General features: G+C 45.5%; 1 protein-coding gene across 4 annotated transcripts in view; it reads left to right on the top strand.

Annotated features, from left to right (window-relative positions):
- nav2a (neuron navigator 2a) overlaps window positions 1-18,648 on the top strand; it is a 128,173-nt gene that overhangs the window by 83,941 nt on the left and 25,584 nt on the right. For 3 of the 4 annotated variants that reach the window (XM_069667934.1, XM_069667953.1, XM_069667944.1), the window contains exons 6-13: window positions 7,774-7,903; window positions 10,349-10,667; window positions 11,236-11,941; window positions 13,145-13,331; window positions 14,983-15,275; window positions 16,574-16,639; window positions 17,366-17,410; window positions 17,941-18,101. In XM_069667934.1, coding sequence (XP_069524035.1) covers window positions 7,774-7,903; window positions 10,349-10,667; window positions 11,236-11,941; window positions 13,145-13,331; window positions 14,983-15,275; window positions 16,574-16,639; window positions 17,366-17,410; window positions 17,941-18,101 — 1,907 coding nt within the window. Of the gene's footprint in view, window positions 1-7,773; window positions 7,904-10,348; window positions 10,668-11,235; window positions 11,942-13,144; window positions 13,365-14,982; window positions 15,276-16,573; window positions 16,640-17,365; window positions 17,411-17,940; window positions 18,102-18,648 lie in introns of all 4 variants that reach the window. The other variant, XM_069667862.1, reaches the window with a different exon arrangement.

Below are 18,648 nucleotides of genomic sequence, written 5' to 3' on the forward strand. Positions count from 1 at the left end.
TTTTTTTGTAACTTTGAGTTCACTACAAGAGTTTCTACAGATTTTCTCTGAGTTTTAACTACATTTAGGGTGGACAAGGTTTATTATAAGCTTAGAAACTGTCCACACTATCAGTTACCAATCCCATTTTTGTTATAATTAATCTGCAATCTGTGTGTTTTGTTTCCAACTGTGCAGTTTAATGATAATGAAAGTTTTTAACATTTCTTAAACACTTGATCTTTGACCTTTATCTCTTATTAAATGCAAATTTTCCCCTGTGAGCCTAAAAGTTAACTTCAGATGGACAAAAACAGGTGGCTCAATTTTAGAGAGGAAACTGCTGAAAATGTTTGATTTCCTTAAAGTGGATTATCTGTCATCTGGAGACCTTTTCAATGAGTTTTCAAAGCACAGCATAAAGAGTGCAGATTCTGGGCAAAGATTGCCTTCATGTTGTAGCTGCAGGGATCCCGTGAACCTGTTTTGCAGACCACAGGTGCAGAGGCAGGAGGCGCAGCTTTGCGTTTCATTCTGGCAAAGAGGTGACAATAGCTTTGTTTGTATGCGGTGTGTGTTTAGGAAGTTTATCTGCACGCATGTGAGAAATTCCTCATGTTAGTCTTTTTTTTCTTTGCATGAGCGGATGCAGCGCTGCAGAGTCGCGTGCCTGCGTGCCGTGCAGCGATGCGTGTCACATGTGCGAGGAGTTTGGTGTGTTTTTATACGGTGGATCCGGGTCAGTTGGTCAGATATAAAGGAGTGTGTGTTTACACATCAAACAGAGAGCGAGAGAGAGAAAGAGACGAGTCAAAGGAAGTGTGTGTGTGAGAGAGAGGCGGCCAGAGGGATCCAAATGCTTTGAGAAATGCTGCGAGTGTAGATAGCAAATGTTTTCCCAAGGCAGGAGACAATGGGAGCAGACACGGGAGAGCGAGAGGGACCGAGAGAGAGAGAGACATTCCTCAGTGTGAGTCCTGTCATTTCTCGTCAGTGCAGGGACAGCTGTGTCATTTTCGTACCACACGGCTCCTGGGCTCCGGCCTGGAATGTGCCGGGTCCCATCACATCGGCCCCTGTGCTGCTTCCTTCACCCTGAAACAGTCTCCATTCAGTCCTGACAATAGTTGCTTTTCACTAAACGTTTGGGTGTTTTTGAATGCAGTCAGTTAGAGGAATAACAGAGCTACGGTTTCATGTGTTTTCTGTTGTGGAAAATACAAACTTTAAGAGTATCATATCTTAAACATTACATGCTGTGATATTCAGCATGTTAATAGCCGGCAGCTTTCTTTTATTAATAAGCCTTCAAACTGACATACATTTTCTGAACCCTCCGGCAAAGAGCAGCTGCAGGTACAGATACTGATGTGATAAATCTTTCTCAGTGATACATAAAACTGGCTAAACAACGTTCAGGTACCTGGAGAAACATCTGCAGTTGTATATTATTGTTGTTTCTACATGTAGCCTTATTTGCATGCGTGTTTGACTGTCTGAACTTGTATCCTTCTGTTGTTATTTACGTCTCCATCTGTTATTTGCATGTCAAGGTAATGCTGTTGTAAGAAAGGAAAAGAAATGTAATTTGTATATGACCCTCATGAGACATGAAGATCGTACCTGAAATGGAGAGGGGTGATAGTAGTAGAACGACTGATGTTGTGCACTTCAGGTGGCAGTCAGGCACGATGATTGGGTCAAAAAACTATCCAAAGGAGACCGATGTTTAAGTACGGTAGCCAACATGGGCAATTGCTCTGCAGCAGCCCAAATGGTTTCCATTGCAGGGAAGGCTGCAAATTTAAAAACACGTGCATAAGTCTAAAACAATCAAATGCAACAACCGAACGTGCTGCAAATTTCAAAGATCAAATCTCCTGCAAATACAGAAACGATGCAAAGTCAAAAACACACAAACTCAGAAAACTGAGACTGTGATGACAGCTGCAAACGCTGTCATCACAACGGAAGTGCTCCACGTCTGTAGGGGGCGCTCAGTGTAACAGCTACGAGCAAGAACAAAGTGTCACTTTCTTTAACTCCGGATCGAAGTTAGCCGTGCAGCTAGCGCTACTTTCAGAGGACACTGCCCGGCGTCGAGCTCTGAGCACAGAGGTGTGTTAGTGTTCACTCCTCAAACTAGCACTTTGCGGCCACCGTATTCAAGTCCTGTGTGAAAAAAACAACTTTAAGTTACTATTTTTACCCTCTCCATGTTTTTGGTTCTGAAACAGACATTTTTTCCGTGTGCTTTAAAAGGAAGAAAACAGATGCTAAAGAGTACCTAACGTGCAAAAGGGGGGCTGACACAAAGTGTAGGCATTCGATGATCTGGGAACGTGTTTGGCATCCAAGGATCAAGCATAAAAAGTTGGGCATCAGTTTCCATAAGAAACAGTTGCATGAGGATGCATTGCATTTGAACGTAAACCATCATAAAAACAGACATGTTATGGCCTTTGTTTTCCTCAAGAGAGAGTACGAATGTGACAATATGAACGTGCAATCCAACAGTGGTTTTCTTCCTTTTAGAGAAGTCGCTTCCAATGACAACACACGTGAAACACAATATGAGCTTGTTATCACTTGGATCAAGCCTTTATCATCAAGATCTAATTCCACAGAAATCTGATGAACATGTTTTATTTGATCTCAGCCGTATTTCCATGTTGTGCCTTTATGCAAAGCATCTCTCCTGATAGGAATCAAGTGTTTTGCATGATGCTTCTCTTTCCTGACGTTGCATGTGTTCAACATGCACAGACCTCAACTGTCAACTTGAGTCCCCCCCAACCCAAATGCTCCCCGTCTGTCTTCCTGTCTGTCTGTGTGGATGGAGACAGACATTTGGGGTTATATGATCCAGCTGCAGTGGGGAGCAGTAGTCGCCCCTCACACACAGGAAATCCCCTTACTTCTGCTTCACAGCTCTGTTGTGGCTGCACGTCTGTGTGTATATTTCTGCGGCACAGATCCTGTGTGCATGTGCCAGAGTTAGACGGGGTTTATTCAGCAGAGGGGGTTACAGTACTGCGGGGCTAACCGGGCCATGGAGCGACCGCAGTCCTGAGGGACGCACCAAAGAAAAGTTAAACAAACATAACACGGCCTTTTTCTCAGGACGCAAACAGACACTCCTATTGGCTGACCCACAAGGCGGCTTTTTTCTTTTTCAGCGCTCCCCCGTCCTCCCCCACTCTGCTCCTCTCTTTAGGGATGATTTGGAGGTTTGGCCTCTGAACTTTGACCCCTTTGGGAAAGCAGAAAGCTTTTTAAGGAACCCGGCGAGAGACGAGGGTCCACTGTGGAATGTCTTGATTTGGGTCACTTTTCTCTTTTCATTACTGTCCTCTCTGACTGCTTTATTGGCCTGTTAGCCTCGTTAGCAGGTCAGAGAGTGAAGTCTTCATGTCATCCTGTGTAGAGACGAGTGTTAGCTGCACACTCCAGCTGATTTAAAGCGTCAGTTCACCCAAAATCCAAACATTTTAAGTGCCCCCTGCTCACTGGCTGCAGTACAGTTCATAAAGCCCGCCTCCTCCATGTTAACAGATGGGACATGAGTCAAACTATAAAATCAAAATACATGTAAAATACATTTTTCTCAAACATGGTTTCTGTCATTATAGTTAGTTGTTATCATGCTGATTTATGTCCAATTGTTCATTTTTCTGACTTGTTTAGTTTTAATTAGTTACTTGATACTATGAAAATGATGATTGACAGCTCTCTTGACAAATACGGCTCCTACAGCCTATTAGTAGAGGAGGATCGGCGAGAGGAGACGTCACGAAAACAATCAATACAGTCATTGAACTTTCCATGTCTGTGAACGTCTGCTTCAGACCAACACAAGAAACTTATTTTTTTCAGTAAGTCTAGTGTGTGTTTTGGTTAGCGGAAGTGGCTACGGTGTCGCCACCCGCCGATCTCTACTGCGCAGCTCTGGCTCCAAATGAGGTCACCAGCGCAAGATGGCAGCACCCGTCACAGCGGGTATTTTGGCTTCAATTTTGTACAGTGAGAGTAGATGGAGACACGTCGTCCATCTTTGTATACAGTCATTGGTCTAGACGCTGTAGAAAGACGAAGATATATTTGAGATTATTGTGTGTGCCAGAGGGGAAAACATACCTCCTGACCGGGTCTCACATGATCTCCAATGAGCGTGCATGTTTTCATGGGGAAGTAGATGTAAACAAAACAAGAGACTCACTGCAACCTGCTGTTGTGATGCTTGGCAGTGAAAAAAAGCCAAATGCTGATCCAGTCTGTCTATTCTTCAACAAGAGCAAGCATTGAGATTCAGGAAGCATTGAGTACTTGTTTGTTTTCTGTCAACAGTTTCATGCTGGCTTACATGAGCCTCAGGGCTTTGATGTTTCATGTTGTGTGGAAACACCGTCATTGGCTCCTTCTTCTCTCCTGTCATTGACTCTCCTGGTCCTGCTCGGAAAGTTCTGACGTAATCATGCAGTGTTTAAAATCTAAATATGAAGCATGTTTGATATGTTTGCAAGCCTTTATTAGAGGTTTAAGACCGGACCTTGAAGCACTCACTTGACCAGAAAATCTGAGCCGAGCATCAGGACCAACAAAGAGTCAAACCAGGTTCCTCCCCTGAAGGGACGAATCGAGTATGAAACAACCTAAAGACATGTTTATTTTGAGCCTGTCCTTAAAGGTGAACTCAACCTTTAAAAGGAAGAGTACGTTTCCCTTCAGTGAAATCATCCATTAGATGTCGGCGAGAGTTTGGCACCACTTCCTCCCGGGTGCAGCCCACACAGCTCAGGTCTCGTCTCCCGTGATTGGCCGTAAAGGGCTCGGCGGTTGTTAACTGGCGGGTTGCTTTGCCAGCAGGAGGCTGTGGGCTGGGCCACGCCGCTTGGCCTGATCTCTAATTAGCACTGGCTTGTCAGCTAGTCAGGGTGGATCTGTCTGGGAAATTGCAGTCTTGTACACACAGACACACACACACACAAACCAGAGCTGGGAAACACACAGAGGAAAAAGCAACAGTGGGGCGAGGATGGTCCTTTTCTGTCTGTGATCATGTGGCTTTGACTTGTGTTGCTGTTTGATTCTTGTTAGGCTGAAGTGGCTTATTTAGAGCTCGGGGTGTGTTTCTGTGTGTCTCAGTGAGCTCTATTAGTGGCTCGGCTGCAGCACTGAAGTGGTTAACTGTCCCCGGGGGAGGCTCATGTTACCAGCAGCAGGGCAGGTCCTTCCCTCTTCCACCCCCCCAGAGTTTCTCTCTCAGTGAGTCCAGAGAGAGACTAACAGTGCCCGAGGGATGAAGCATCAGTGCAGCGGGTGACAAAGGAGCTCCGTCTAGGAACACTGCCAGGACGAGCGAGCGAGCGAGAGACAGAGAGAGAGAGGGGGGCAAGAGACATTGAGTAAGCTCAGAGGGAGAGAGAGAGAAAGAGGCAGACAGAGAGGGAGAGATTTCTGGCTCTGTGTGAACTCTCTCAGCGGCATGAAGTCATGAAGCTCTCTGTCCAGCTTGGCATTTTCCCGCAGCGCTCTGGTTCCCACAGCAACCCAGGCACTCTGACCAGGTAGATGCGTGTGTGTGAGTGTGTGTGTGTGTGTAAATGCGTGTGCGCACAAGTGTGTCAGTGAAACTTCGGTTCAGTCCATGTTCAGGCGTTTAGATCGTAAGGTTTGTAAATGTCTGTTTCTTTATGGCTGCACATTATTTTTACGTCTTACTGTGCTTCTGTGCGTGTGTGTGTGTGTGTGTGTGTGTGTGTGTGTGTGTGTGTGTATGTATGTGTGTGTCTGGGACTTTCCCCTGTGGCTGTACGGACGAGCTGAGACGGTTGTGGTCACTCTTAAATCTCTCAGCACCTCTCCGCTCGTCTCCTCCACGGATGCTTTCAACTGTGCTCGGCTGCCGTTTGATTTATTCTGCCGGTGAATCTAACAGGAAGTGAAGTTGTCCCTCTGTGTGTCTGTGTGTGTGTCAGGCTGTTAACAGGATTACTTTAAATGCCTTAAACCTGTCAAGAACCAGCTGATTACTTTCTGGTGGTAGTCTAAATCTTAAGTTCCAGCCAGTGAGCAAGCAATCATACAGAGCTGTAGATGTGACGCTGTGTTCAAGTGCTGGGGGAAACTTTAGGAGTTTGTAGTTGAACTGTACTTCATAAACTTGCTTTATTTGCTCATCTGAAGATCTAACTTGACAGATGAATGATAAATGGAGCTTAAATGCAGCATGAGGTATCCAACTTTAGTGCTTTTTTGCAGAGTGAAATGATCGTGTATTATCCGGTATCAACAAATGCCAAGTATCGAAAGATACGATCGAATGCTTGGTTGAAAACTGAGATATTTCCTCTTTTTCTTTTTGAAAATGTTGCCAGTTTTCGACTGTTTTTTATCGGCTAAGTTCTTGTTTGTGTGCTTATGTTACCACAATGTTCAACACAGATCAGAGTGTCAAATAAACCAAGCATTGTACCGGCTCTAGTAACGCTAAATGTGGCAATGGCAATAAGGTGGCTGTAGCAATTTGTCCTCCACATTTGTTGTCACCACTGAAACTAAAGCCGCTTTCCCATTGGTCAAAAAACCCGCTAACAGCCGGCTTTTTTGTTTAGTGGGAAAGGGTCAGATGACGCAGCAGAAAAGAGACTAAAAGGAGACAATCAGCATTTATTAGTAGGTCTTCCCGTGTCTGAAAAATCTGCGTCAACGTGCTAATTTTGGCCCGAATGGGGTATAACAAAGGATTACCACCTGTACAACCAAAGGGAAAATACATGGAAACTCCTCCGGATCTGATTTATCCCAGACGAGCCCCTGATATGTGACGACCCTCGCTCAGGGGAAGCAACATAGACGAGTCAAAGACCATAAATCAGCAAAACATAGTTTATTTAAACTAACATAAAGAAACAAATAGACAAAGACAAAGAAAGTGGTGGCTGATGCCGTGCGGCTGATCTTGGCTTGCAGTCTGCGAGGGAGAGCCAAAGTCCCTTATAAGCCGGCCCACAGGTGCCAGTGATCAGCAGTTGAGGAAGTCAGAAGATGCCTCAAAGAAAGAAAACAGAATCAGCTACAAACATAACATTAATAAAGAAACAAAGTCCAATATTCTTCGGTTGCAGCAACTTAAATGTGACCATTCGTTCCTTTCTGTTTGTACATCTTGAACAGTGAGGAGACGTCATCTTGAGAAATCTTGACTTTAAGGGTTAATCAGTTTATTGGCACACAATAAGAATGTAATCTTTACCTGCAGCCTGTTTGTGTGATCGTAAAAGGAAGTCCAATCACGATGAAAGACTTTCTCGGGAGGTTTTAGTTTGACACCAGCTCCCTTCATGTGTGTCTGTGTGTGTGTTTGACTAGCTCAGTGGTGCAGCCAACCCTGGCCATCACCATCAGCCACCCTCTGGTCCTCTTTCAGAGCGATGTTTGCCAACTGGCCGAGCTTCCTGTCCCCCTCAGACTCCCAGCGGATGCACTCGCAAACACACAGACGCAAACACACACAGACACACACGCATATTTACAAATATCCAGCATTAACTCCCCGTGCTCTGTTCAGACGGGTCTGTTTGAACAACTCACACACAGACACACAAGCACATCATGATGTCACCCCTCCGACGAGCCTTTGTTCGTAGGGAAGAAACATGTTCCCAAAGAGCTGCTGTCTCAGAGCAAAGTCCATCCCCCCCCCCTCCCCATCCTCTCCAGTCTGGAAGATTTATTGTTTAAACAGTATTAAAGTGAGCCCCTCTCTCTCTGTCTTCTTCTGTGCGTGTCCAGCTGGGATGACAGCAGCTCCGTGAGCAGTGGCATCAGCGACAACATCGACACAGATGACATCAACACCAGCTCCTCCATCTCCTCCTACGCCAACACGCCGGCTGCTCAACGCAAAGGCCTCAACGCACAGGTGAGCTTTGGCTTTAAAATGTCTTCTGTTAATGAAAGTAGGCGAAAGCTTTGCCTGGATTTATTCAGTTAAAGGTTAGAAAGGATTGTTGTTGTGCGAGTGGTCCATGCTCTCCATGACAGGCAGAGATTTAAGGGTCAGTGTCCTTATTTGGAAGAAGCCATACATGGTGTTGATTTATTGTGCTGAGTTGGATATTCAGTATCAGCGCTGCGCTACGTCCCAATCTGACATCAGCTACAGCTACATAAACAGCTTAAAGTGTCCATAATCACTCAGACCTGTTGCCTTTCAAGCATCACTGACTTTATTTTGTGTCTTCAAGTAGCGCCTAGTTTATATCACGCAGTTAAAGCAGCCTTTTGTACGTTTTTTTGATACATAATTCTGTTGTTTTTGAATGCTAAAAGCCCAGGGGTTCCTCCATCACATTTAAATGAAAAATAAACATCTTCACTTTTATTTATTTTTTTTAAACAGTGCAATTGTTTGTTTGTTCACTTCAAAGTCTTTAATTCCGTAAGAAGTGTCAGGAACATTTTTGCCAAAGCGTCAAGTAGAGTTTGATCAAATATTTTTAGTAGGCTATATTATACAACAGTTAGCTCCGACTGAGTAATCTGATTGGATAAGAGACATTCCATTTGTGCTGATCAAAGACTCTCTATATACAGTCATTGGTGCTGATACAGAGAACAACATCACTGGGACTTTTCACTCTGTGTATCACTCCGCCTCAGCCAGGTGTTCTGAATACTGTTGACTAACATCACAGCAGACCGTGTGTGTCTTCATTAATCAGGCTGGTAACTCTGAATCACACAGCAGACTCTTATTTCACTGGTTGGTGATACATTAAAACAAACAGATAAATGTACATGATAAAAACAGCTGATCTGTGGTAGCATATAGGCACAGAGAGCAGGAGAATGTTTGGGTTGCTCGGCAACAGCAGTCCAGTTTCAGTTAAGTTGATTGTTACTGTTTACTACAGAATGCTGCTTGTATAACTGTTGTATAAAAGCAATCCGAATCACAGCCGTGATGATACTCAGGGCATCATCACTCCCTCGCGTGATATTGCCAAAGTATACCAAAACAAAAAAAAGCAACGATAAAGTCTGGATACTTAACTTCATGTTTCTGGTTTGAGAAAAGTTAACTTGGTTTTTAAGGTGGTAAAGTTTCTCCCACTTGGCCTCATTTCCCTAAACCCTGTGTGTCCCAGCATTCCTCTCCCTGCAGAGAAGAATGCGAGTCCGAGGGGCACAGCTGTGAGCTCACGGAGCTAAAGCTGATGTTGACTCTGGCCTCCGACCATTAAACTCTGATTAAGAGCCACCGCGGTTCAGGAGAGCGATCGCTGAGACGATAATACTGTCAGCTGACTCACGTGTATGTCACGCACACACCGCGTTGAGGTTACCGTGGAGCCAGTCATCATGTGACGTGTGTCCGTTATTGGTGCATAGGTCGAGGTGCTGAGGATAAAACAAAGAGGTCTTTCTCTCAGAACAGCAGCCGACAAAGTGCAGGTTATTAAGTCTGCATCATCTGTCCCTGGTGATAACACACATTGGCTGGACTGTGAGAAGCTTGGTGCATTTGAGTCGTGTTACTTTGGCAACTGCTGAATCAACTTAAACGCAACCATCATGCCTCAAACTGCTTTAATTTATAGTTAGGAAAGTAGAGGCTGTGGTGAAGCTGCTAGGTTATACTTTAATCCTTGTAAAGCTCAGAGTGATCAGTATTTCCACACTTGTTTCTCTGATTTAGGATTTGGCACTCAAGTGGACGTCTCTGCTTTGAGGGGAAACTTAAATGAGACTTGTTTAAGTCTCAGATTTGAAGCCTGGTTAAGTCCCAGATTGAGGGTAAAATTTAGACTGCGTCAGACAGGCTGCTCAGCTTTGTTCCCTTGAAATGATTTGGTCTGAGTCAGAGTAATCATGAAAATACTTCTCAGATTAGCAGATAAAATAATAGTTAGTTGCGGCCCTATTTTTAGCTTCCTCTAACACACTAAATATTCGGCTTTGATGGGGAAATATTCAAATGTATCAGTTAGAATCCCCAAAAGATCTTCTTGAACTTAAAGTTGCTTAAGATGACTTGTTACACCACTCAGAACTTTTTCCAACAGACTTAAGACTCCACTTTAAGTCCAGGCCTTTCTCAAAGAACATGAGCTCCAAGCAAAGCAAAGCAGAAGCCCGCATTTAAAATAACTAGTTGAACTCTTCCTGATGTGGTCAAACTTCTTCCTGACAGCCTGTTCAGGTGATTGTGGTGTGGACGCTGGCAGGATCACACAGCATGCTGGCTGCGGTCATAAAATGCAGAGCTCTTTAGAGGCACTTGGCAGCGTCTCATAAAAGACGCTTTCTTCAGCAGTAATAAACGTGTGTGTGTGTGTGTGTGTGTGTGTGTGTGTGTTCCCAGCCTGTGACGGATGCAGAGAAGCACTCGGCCTCCACAGCGGTGCACCAGGCCTGGTCAGGAGACGAGGTGAAGAGGCCAGACGGCGGGTCAGACAGCGGGGTCAGGATGGAGCCAGGCTCCAAGTGGAGCCGCCGGAACCCCTCCGACATCTCAGACGAGTCCGACAAGGGCGGCTCGGGGAGGAAGACCCCCTCCGTGTCCCACACGGGCTCCTGGAGGAGAGGAATGAGCACTCAGGTGGGGGTGACTTCCCCCCGGACTAAAAGCAGCAGTAGCACAGGCTCCACGGGCTCCGTTGGCCTCAAGACCCACAGTTCAGGTAAAACACAAATAGACACTCACACACATATTTATGTAAATGCTGAGTTTTGTTAGTAATACAAACAGTTTAGTTTAGTTTAGTTTAGAGCAGCAGTTTATCAGTCGGTCACATGTCTTTGCACACAGATCAGTGGTGCTGTTAAGAGGAGCTGCAGCATTTTCTTTCACAAAGACAACATCTAATGATTTAATATAACATTTATTGATTTAATTAAACCAGTAAAAAGTGAAGAATGAAAGCAGCGTTGTATTTTCAAAAGGGTAAAAGCCATTTAAGTTCACTGCTTGGGAAGTTATCTGATTATGACTTTGATGTGTGATGTGATAGAGAACAGTCTCAAGGGTGCAATGAGTACAGTGTGTTTACTTTTAATGATGCGGTTCATCACATGGCTCATTAAGGGCGCATGTTGCCATAACTTAAACACTGTAAACCTCTTAAGATAAAAGATAAAAGGGATTGTCTTTATGTTTTCACTTCATTTATGGCATAGCCAGTTGAGAAGTGGAGATTCTGCCATCTTTATGAATCCACTAACTGTCGTCCTGTCCTGTGTGTCCTGCAGGTAAGACAGACGACGTCAAGGTGTCAGAAAAGGGTCGTCTCTCTCCGCGTCCTAACGGCCTCCACCGCTCGCCCTCAGACGCAGGACGCAGCAGCGGCGACGAGGCAAAGAAACACTCGCACTCCTCTAGCCGCACACCCACCACACACGCCCTCACACACACTGTCTCAGACCCTCACTCCCAGACGCACACACTCACCTCACGCACCCCTACCAGCACCTTCGGCTTCAAGAAGCAAGGCCATGGGATGGTTACCATGGTCACTGCGAGCGGTGCCACCATCACCAGTGGCTCAGCCACCCTGGGGAAGATGCCTAAATCTTCAGCACGCTCGCTGGCAGGAGGGTTGAAGTCGAGTGGGCAGGAAGGCGGGTCGGCGCTGGGTCACCACGATGATGGCTTCCTCCCGATGAGCGCCCGCTCCACGCTGCAGTACCGCAGCCTGCCCAGACCCAGCCGCTCAGGAGCATCCGCACGTAACGGAAACCGCTCATCCACCAGCAGCATCGAGGCCGCCGTGCTGAGTGTCACTTCACACGGGAAAAACTCACTCAGCATCACCAAGGCCAACGGTGCAGGGGGGCTGCTGGCCAATCAGACAGATCGGGAGAAAGGCGTGTCGGAGATCGACAACCTGAGGAGCGGAGGAGCGGCGACTGTTCCTCTGACAGGAAGACAGCAGGTGTCTTCACCGACACTACGCAGGTAAACACATTCAGACATTTTTGCATCTTCAGTCGTCCTGCAGACACAGTGACGGCTAACGAATGAGCAACGAGTGCTGTCCTCCTGTATGGGCTTGAATTCACCCACATACAGCACACACACATATTTAAAAGACCGTAATCAAGCCGTGTTAGTAAAGGATAAACAGTGGTGAGTAAGGATCACACGTGTGGGCTTGTTTTATACACACACACACACACACACACACACACACAGGCTCAGTGAGGTTAAATCAGGCCATTGTGCAAGGCAGGCCTTGAGCTCCGCTGATCAGCTGCCAAGCCTCAGCCTTGGCGGTGCAGGGGGGGGTTGGAGGTTAGAGGGGGGAGGGTGTGGGGTAACAGGAGCTGAGTCTTACCCTTACCTCAGCGCTCTGCCCTCATTAATGTGGGGGAGTGATAACTCTTCAAAGAGGCTGTGTGCTGCCATTATCGCCCACCGTGGCTCCAGTCATCACTGCCCGGCCTGCTATTTAACTGTAACCCAGGATTAGCAGAGACGCAGGAGAGTCCTGTGTGTGTGTGTGTGTGTGTGTGTGTGTGTGTGTGTGTGTGTGTGTTTTAGCCTTCAGTTAATCCGAGCACTACCTTTCCTTTCCTTCTTCTTCCTTGTTTCAAAGAGAATAAAGAATAACACGGATGTTTTGTCTGCGTCAGGATCTTGAGGATGGTAAACTCAGTCAGCCTGCCTCCGTCTGTCCAACACTTTAAACCAAAAAACTCATGAATAATTACTTGAAAGGAGTTGGTAAATTAGCTCTTAATATTCATAGTCCTTGGAGGAGGCATGCTAATGACTTTGCTAACCCCCTTGACATTTGTTCTCGCACCAACGTCAGGTTTAAATTTACATTTATGCACAAAATATTACAGCCTCAGGCAACTTCAGCACCTGCAGAAAGCAATTTTTAAGCAATTAAAAATAACAAGGTTGTAAAAGATATGATCGTGTGCAGCATCATCACATCATTTTCTCCTTGAATAGATAAACAGAATAAGCATCTTTCTCCGTGTGGGAATTCACTAATCGTAGATCTGTACATTTGTTCTGGCACAGTGCTCCCTTTATTATCCGATCATGTGACTTGTTAAAATAACAAATCCTTCTCATAAGAATCAAAAGGATATTAGGACTTAAGCCCCAGTCCTCCCCCTTCATCCCCTCTCTCTTTTACTTCCACAGGTTGTTCGGTGGGAAGCCCAGCAAACAGGCTCCGGTCACCACGGCGGAGAACATGAAGAACTCCACTGTTATCTCCAACCCCCATGCCACCATGAACCATGTGACCACGGTGCTGGAGTCTCCTGACGGAGGGCTGGGAGGAGGGGACAACGAGACCCACAGCCCGCTGTTTGGAGGCAGACTGCAGGGATCAGGGATGGGGACGCTGGGCAGCGAGCAGGTGAGCAAGAACCTGTAGAAGTAGCAGTGATATTAATCTTTATACGGGCTTTTAGAGTCATGAATCTTTAGTTTAAAATCTGTGTAGTAGCCTGCTCTCGTCTAGAGCTGTGTCACAGGAGCAGCCATTTATTCATTAGTTACGCTGCTATTTTCAGCTGTAGACTTTCTCCAACCTTTCACCACCCACTACTTACTATGAAAAGGGGGAACGCTCCTTTTTGTGTGGCATTTGAGTTATTTTCAGCCATGCTAGTGGCCCTATTGCTGGCCTGTCTGTCTGCACCCACTTTGGTCCAGACTGAAATACCTTAACAGCACAGGCATGCATGTTCTCCTCAGCAAGACAATGTTAAAGAGCAGCTCCAGTCATGTTTTAAGATGTATAAATCGCTCTGCTTGAAATTATAAATTGTGTCTGATATGTTTTTCTGCAAAATATGTTTAACACACATTGCACACATTTTGGCATCACTGCGACCCCCGGCTGCACGGCGGTGCAGTGGTTAGCACTGCTGCCTCACATGCCTGCCTTTGCCTTTCTGTGTGGAGTTTGCATGTTCTCCCCGTGCTCTCCGGCTTCCTCCCACAGTCCAAAGACATGTTCGTTAGGTTAATTGGTGACTCTAAAATTGCCCGTAGGTGTGGGTGTGAGTGCGAAAGGTTGTTTGTCTCTATGTGTCAGCCAGATTGACTGGCGACCAGTCCAGGGCGTACCCCGCCTTTCGCCCAATGACAGCTGGGATAGGCTCCACCCCCCCCGCGACCCTGAGCAGGATAAGCCGTATAGATAATGGATGGATGGATGTTTATGGCCAGGAATCTCAACTTACTAGATTGCAAAATAGATGCTGACGCTACAGTTTCGGTGTTGATTCCCAGTAAGTCTGAATGCTAATGTTAGCATTTAGCTCAAAGGACCACTGTACTGCTAGCATTTTTGTTAGTATTGTTCTCCATGGAAGCACCTGACGATCAAGGATCCAAGCAGTCTAGGTGGACTGTCACGCCAGGACGTTATGTTTGCCTTTAAGATTAGAATCAGTATGTACCTTTAAGCTTAGTGATGATTCAGCGTGTGTGTTAAAGATGTGGGAAGTTGTTTGTGATGATGAGGCTTCTGGTGGTGACACACGGATGATGTTGTTCTAATGTGACTAATGTCAGAAACCTGGTGAACTCCTCCAACAACAAAAGCACATATTCAGAAGCGTTGCAGATACGCAGCGTAGGTGCTTGTTTGATTGACTGTAGGCTAAGTATTAAAGCAGAGCAGAACGGTGCGAGCATGCCCGGACACTCACTCCGACATGATTCATAAGCCTTAGTCAGACTAGTTTTTAATCATAAAGTGACGCACAGGGCTTTGTTTTTCAGCAGCAGTCATGTTTTGACAGACGGAGAGCATCGGTTCAAAAGTTTAAATAGTTTTCTTACAGCATGTCAGGACTGCGACTGCTTGTTTTCTTTATTTTTTCTTTATTTGTCTTTATTATTTGTCTTATCTTCAGTCGGGAATACAGGTAGATCTAATCACAATATCCCAGAGCCCTTTACAAAAGTCAAAAGTTTTTAGCGTTTAAGCACTTGAATAGACTCACTGACGCAATGCTAACCTCCTCTCCGCCCCTCCACAGGCCTCCAGTCCCGGCTCGGTCTACTCCTCCACCGGCCCCTCCAACAGCCTGACCTGGGGCACCACCTTCAGCAGCTCCTCGGCTCAGAGCAGGGAGAGCACGCTAGGCGGGCACGGCGGGGCGGGCAGCATGGGATTCCCCTCCGTCAGCAGCATGCACACCAGCAGCGAGTCCATCGACATGAGCCTGGGCAGCGCCGGCCACGGCACCCACAGGGAGGACACCCTGTCCGCTCTGGGGCGAACCGGCAGCGTCAAGACCGGCATGTCTGAGAGGTGAGGACACTGGAGAGTGGGGGTTTTGGGGCTCTGTGTAATCCATATAGCATCTTTTCTTTCAGAAGTTACAGAGGCTGTCTTTACTACTTTTATTCAATTTATTTCATAGGTTAATATTGTCTCGTTATTTTACCATATGTATCTATCTGGGCTAGATTTTTAATAGCCCAACTGTTTTTTTTAGCAGTAACTGAAATTAGCTTCAAGTAGCTTAAACATTAACATGCTTCTTGCACATGTATGCATCAGTTATAATAGTAAGGAAAAGGATCATGTGAATTATATAAGGGCATGTGTCCACTAACAGCTGGCAGCGCCTATTTTCAGTTTCAGTTCAGTTAATGGTTTTCAGCAACATCCTAAACACAAACACACCCTCAGCTGTTTTTAGTCGCTGCGCTCTCAGTTGAAAATAGTTCAACTTGGAACACTTCGCTCATCAATGTCGCCTCTCCCTCAATCAAAATCAAGAAGGGGCGGGACTTCAGATACCAACCTTATCAACAACAAAGGCGGCGCAGAAGCTAATCCTTTCCTTTTCACAAGGGTAAAAATTTCCAGGTGTAGAGCTGCTGCTAACGCCAGGACACGACTCCTTTACATTGTTTTTATTATATATTATTATTATATTATTTTTTAAATATTAAGCATACAGAGCGAGTTAAAACAGACGTAACGGTCACTACTAGGGGAAACGAAAGTGCCGGCAGACAGCTTCAGTTACCTAGCAACAGTAAGCTCTGGTGAGAAGCGGGTGCTGTCAGCGCAAAAAACACCGTTAGTGGACACAGGCCCTACGGCTTTGAGAAGTTGAAACTTTTAGTGAAGTGCAGGATCTTTTCTTTTTCCTGTTGTTGATATCGATACTTCCAGGATCTTAATACGTCTTCCATCACTAACAATGTTAAAGTAGTCCTTTCATAGAGTCCAGAGTTGAGATAATGCACAAAGCCTCCCTCGTGCAGAGGTGTCGCTTCTTGTTCTCCGTCCTGTCCACACTCTAGCTGAGTAACAGAATCCCATGGCGTCCCCAGTCCATTATACAGTAATTGTGGTCATTGTAGCGGATTCCATGCTGACAGGCTGACTGTGTAATGTGGCAGGAATGTCTCAGAACATAATAGCACACGAAGTCGCAGCTCTGAGGCCATTACATCACCTTCCTCTCTGAGTTTTCTGATTAACTTCAAAGAGTCTCACAGTTGTTCTGAAGGATTTCCTCATCTTTTTTATCCTCTAAAACTTTCTCTCTCTGTGTGTGTCTGTTGTGCCTTTTCCTTCCTGTCCTCCATCAGTCCCCTCTCCTCCCCCTCCGCTAGCCCTATATTCAGCCGAAACACGCTGCCTCGGAAGCAGGACAGGTAAATGTACCTGTGTGCGGTGTTAGGCTTCTGCTGAGACAGCTGTGGAGGTTCCTGCTAAACCACCACCTGCTGCCACACAGAGGGCCGCACAGAGAGAAGCCCTGTGTGCTAGCTTGTTGAGTTTTAGAGTTTCTGTGAGGAAGCGTGTCGCTCTGTGTGGTAGTTTGTGGTTATTTTTAGGACCTCTCGCTCCTGTATGAATGGGAATATGTGAGTGTAAATGTGAGGTTGTCTGTGTGGATGTTGGCAGCTTAAGTGTTTTGTTTAGTGGTCTGCTGTCCTCTGTTATGACTGTTTACATACTGCCACCTTGTGGTAGAATATAGAGGTGCAGATTCAGCAAACGTCATGAGCATAGGATGTTTATTATGATGTTACACTGCAAAAATCTCAATCTTATGGAATCTGTTGCTGTTTATGAGCCCAACAAGTCTTATTTTCAGCATGTGAATGTAATAAAACAGCAAGTATGATGGGAAAAACTGCTGTTTTGGGTCTATTTTTTCTCTATAGTCCAGTGTAGCAATCCTGCCTTAATCTGTGCTCTTTTAAGTTGTTTAAAAAATATATTTGGGCTGAGGAAAAGTCAAAAATAACTTTGCAAGATACAGATTTTTTGCAGTGTATAAGTAGGGAAATTTGATATTAGGTAGTCCTTGAAAGATGCAGCCATGTTTCCTTGCCTCCTTTGCCTTCCTCCTCTGAAGTGTTTCTCTCCCACAGCGGGACACACTGTGGTAGAAACACTCTGCCTAAGAAGGGACTCAGGTACTGACCTCACCTCCTTCCGGACTTAAATTCGCTTTTGCACACTGGTTCACCAACTTGTCTTCTGTGTTTCTTTATTTTCTGCGTCTACATTCACTCTTCCAGGCTTGTGCTCACGCTTTTTTAAAAATGCATTATTGTTTTTTGGCACTTGGCACATGTGTTGTCGTGTTGTGCTTCTGTGAAGAGGCATGTCACTCTGTCGTCGTCGTGCAGAGCAATCACTGTCTCACGCTGTCGCAGGCTTGATTTTGGGGGTCGGATTTTTTCCTTTGGCTTCTGTTTTGCTTTTTTTCACCTGTTTCTGTTGCTCACAGCTGAGAATCAGTCTATGTTCACGCCTGTTGGAGTTTGTGTCATTATGTTTCATACAATGTAAGATCACAGCTACTAATCTGGCTGCTTAAGAGAAAAAAATCAACGTCACTGATTGTAAAAAGAAAATCAATTTATCATGCAAAACAGAAAATCTACACTGTCGTGTTTTGTGTCATTCGTTCAACTCTTAACTCTTCTTTGACTTCCTGTAGGTATGGGCCGTCCCCTCAGCTGCGAAGCCACGAGGAGGCCCGTGATTGGCTGCGCTCACACTCCACCAGCGGGCTTCAGGACTCGGCCAGTAACTCCCCGTTCTCCCCCGGCTCCAGCCTCACCTCCCCCTCCGGCACTCGCTTCAACTTTGGACAGCTCGGTACGCCACTCACACACCAAAACACGCAAACAATTTCAGAACTCAAAAACATGGTGGCACTTCATCGCATCACCATCAAGCTAAAACCAAGTTTGTTCTTTTTAGTTATAAGTTACAGTTCTTCAATTAAAAGGAAAAACATTTATTCCCAATAAAGATTAAACTTCATCGAGCATCTGTTTGATTAGCAGCTCTGGAAAAGTTCAGAGACCACTCCAAATGTTCCCTAAACCAGCATCAAGATCTGAACCCCTGAAACCTCCTGAATGTGATGAGAGGAGGATGGACCGTCACGAGCATCGAGCAAAGACGAGCTGCTTGAATTTTTGCTCCAAAACTGGAAGACTGTAATTAAAAATCAGGTTGTTCCACCAAACATTGACCTGTGAACTCTTCCCGAGTTAAAACATTAGTATTCTGTTGATTCATGAACATGAGCTTGTTTTCTTTGCATTATTTGAGTAGGAAGAAAACAAAAGTTTGTTTTACTCAAACAGAAACCTAACAAGACTAGGTCAAAACCTCATATGTGGCTGACCGCATCAGG

Source organism: Semicossyphus pulcher, unplaced genomic scaffold (assembly GCF_022749685.1).
Source record: "Semicossyphus pulcher isolate SPU_LCO1_2020_fin unplaced genomic scaffold, fSemPul1.0.p SCAF_1, whole genome shotgun sequence".
NCBI classification, from domain to species: Eukaryota; Metazoa; Chordata; class Actinopteri; order Labriformes; family Labridae; genus Semicossyphus; species Semicossyphus pulcher.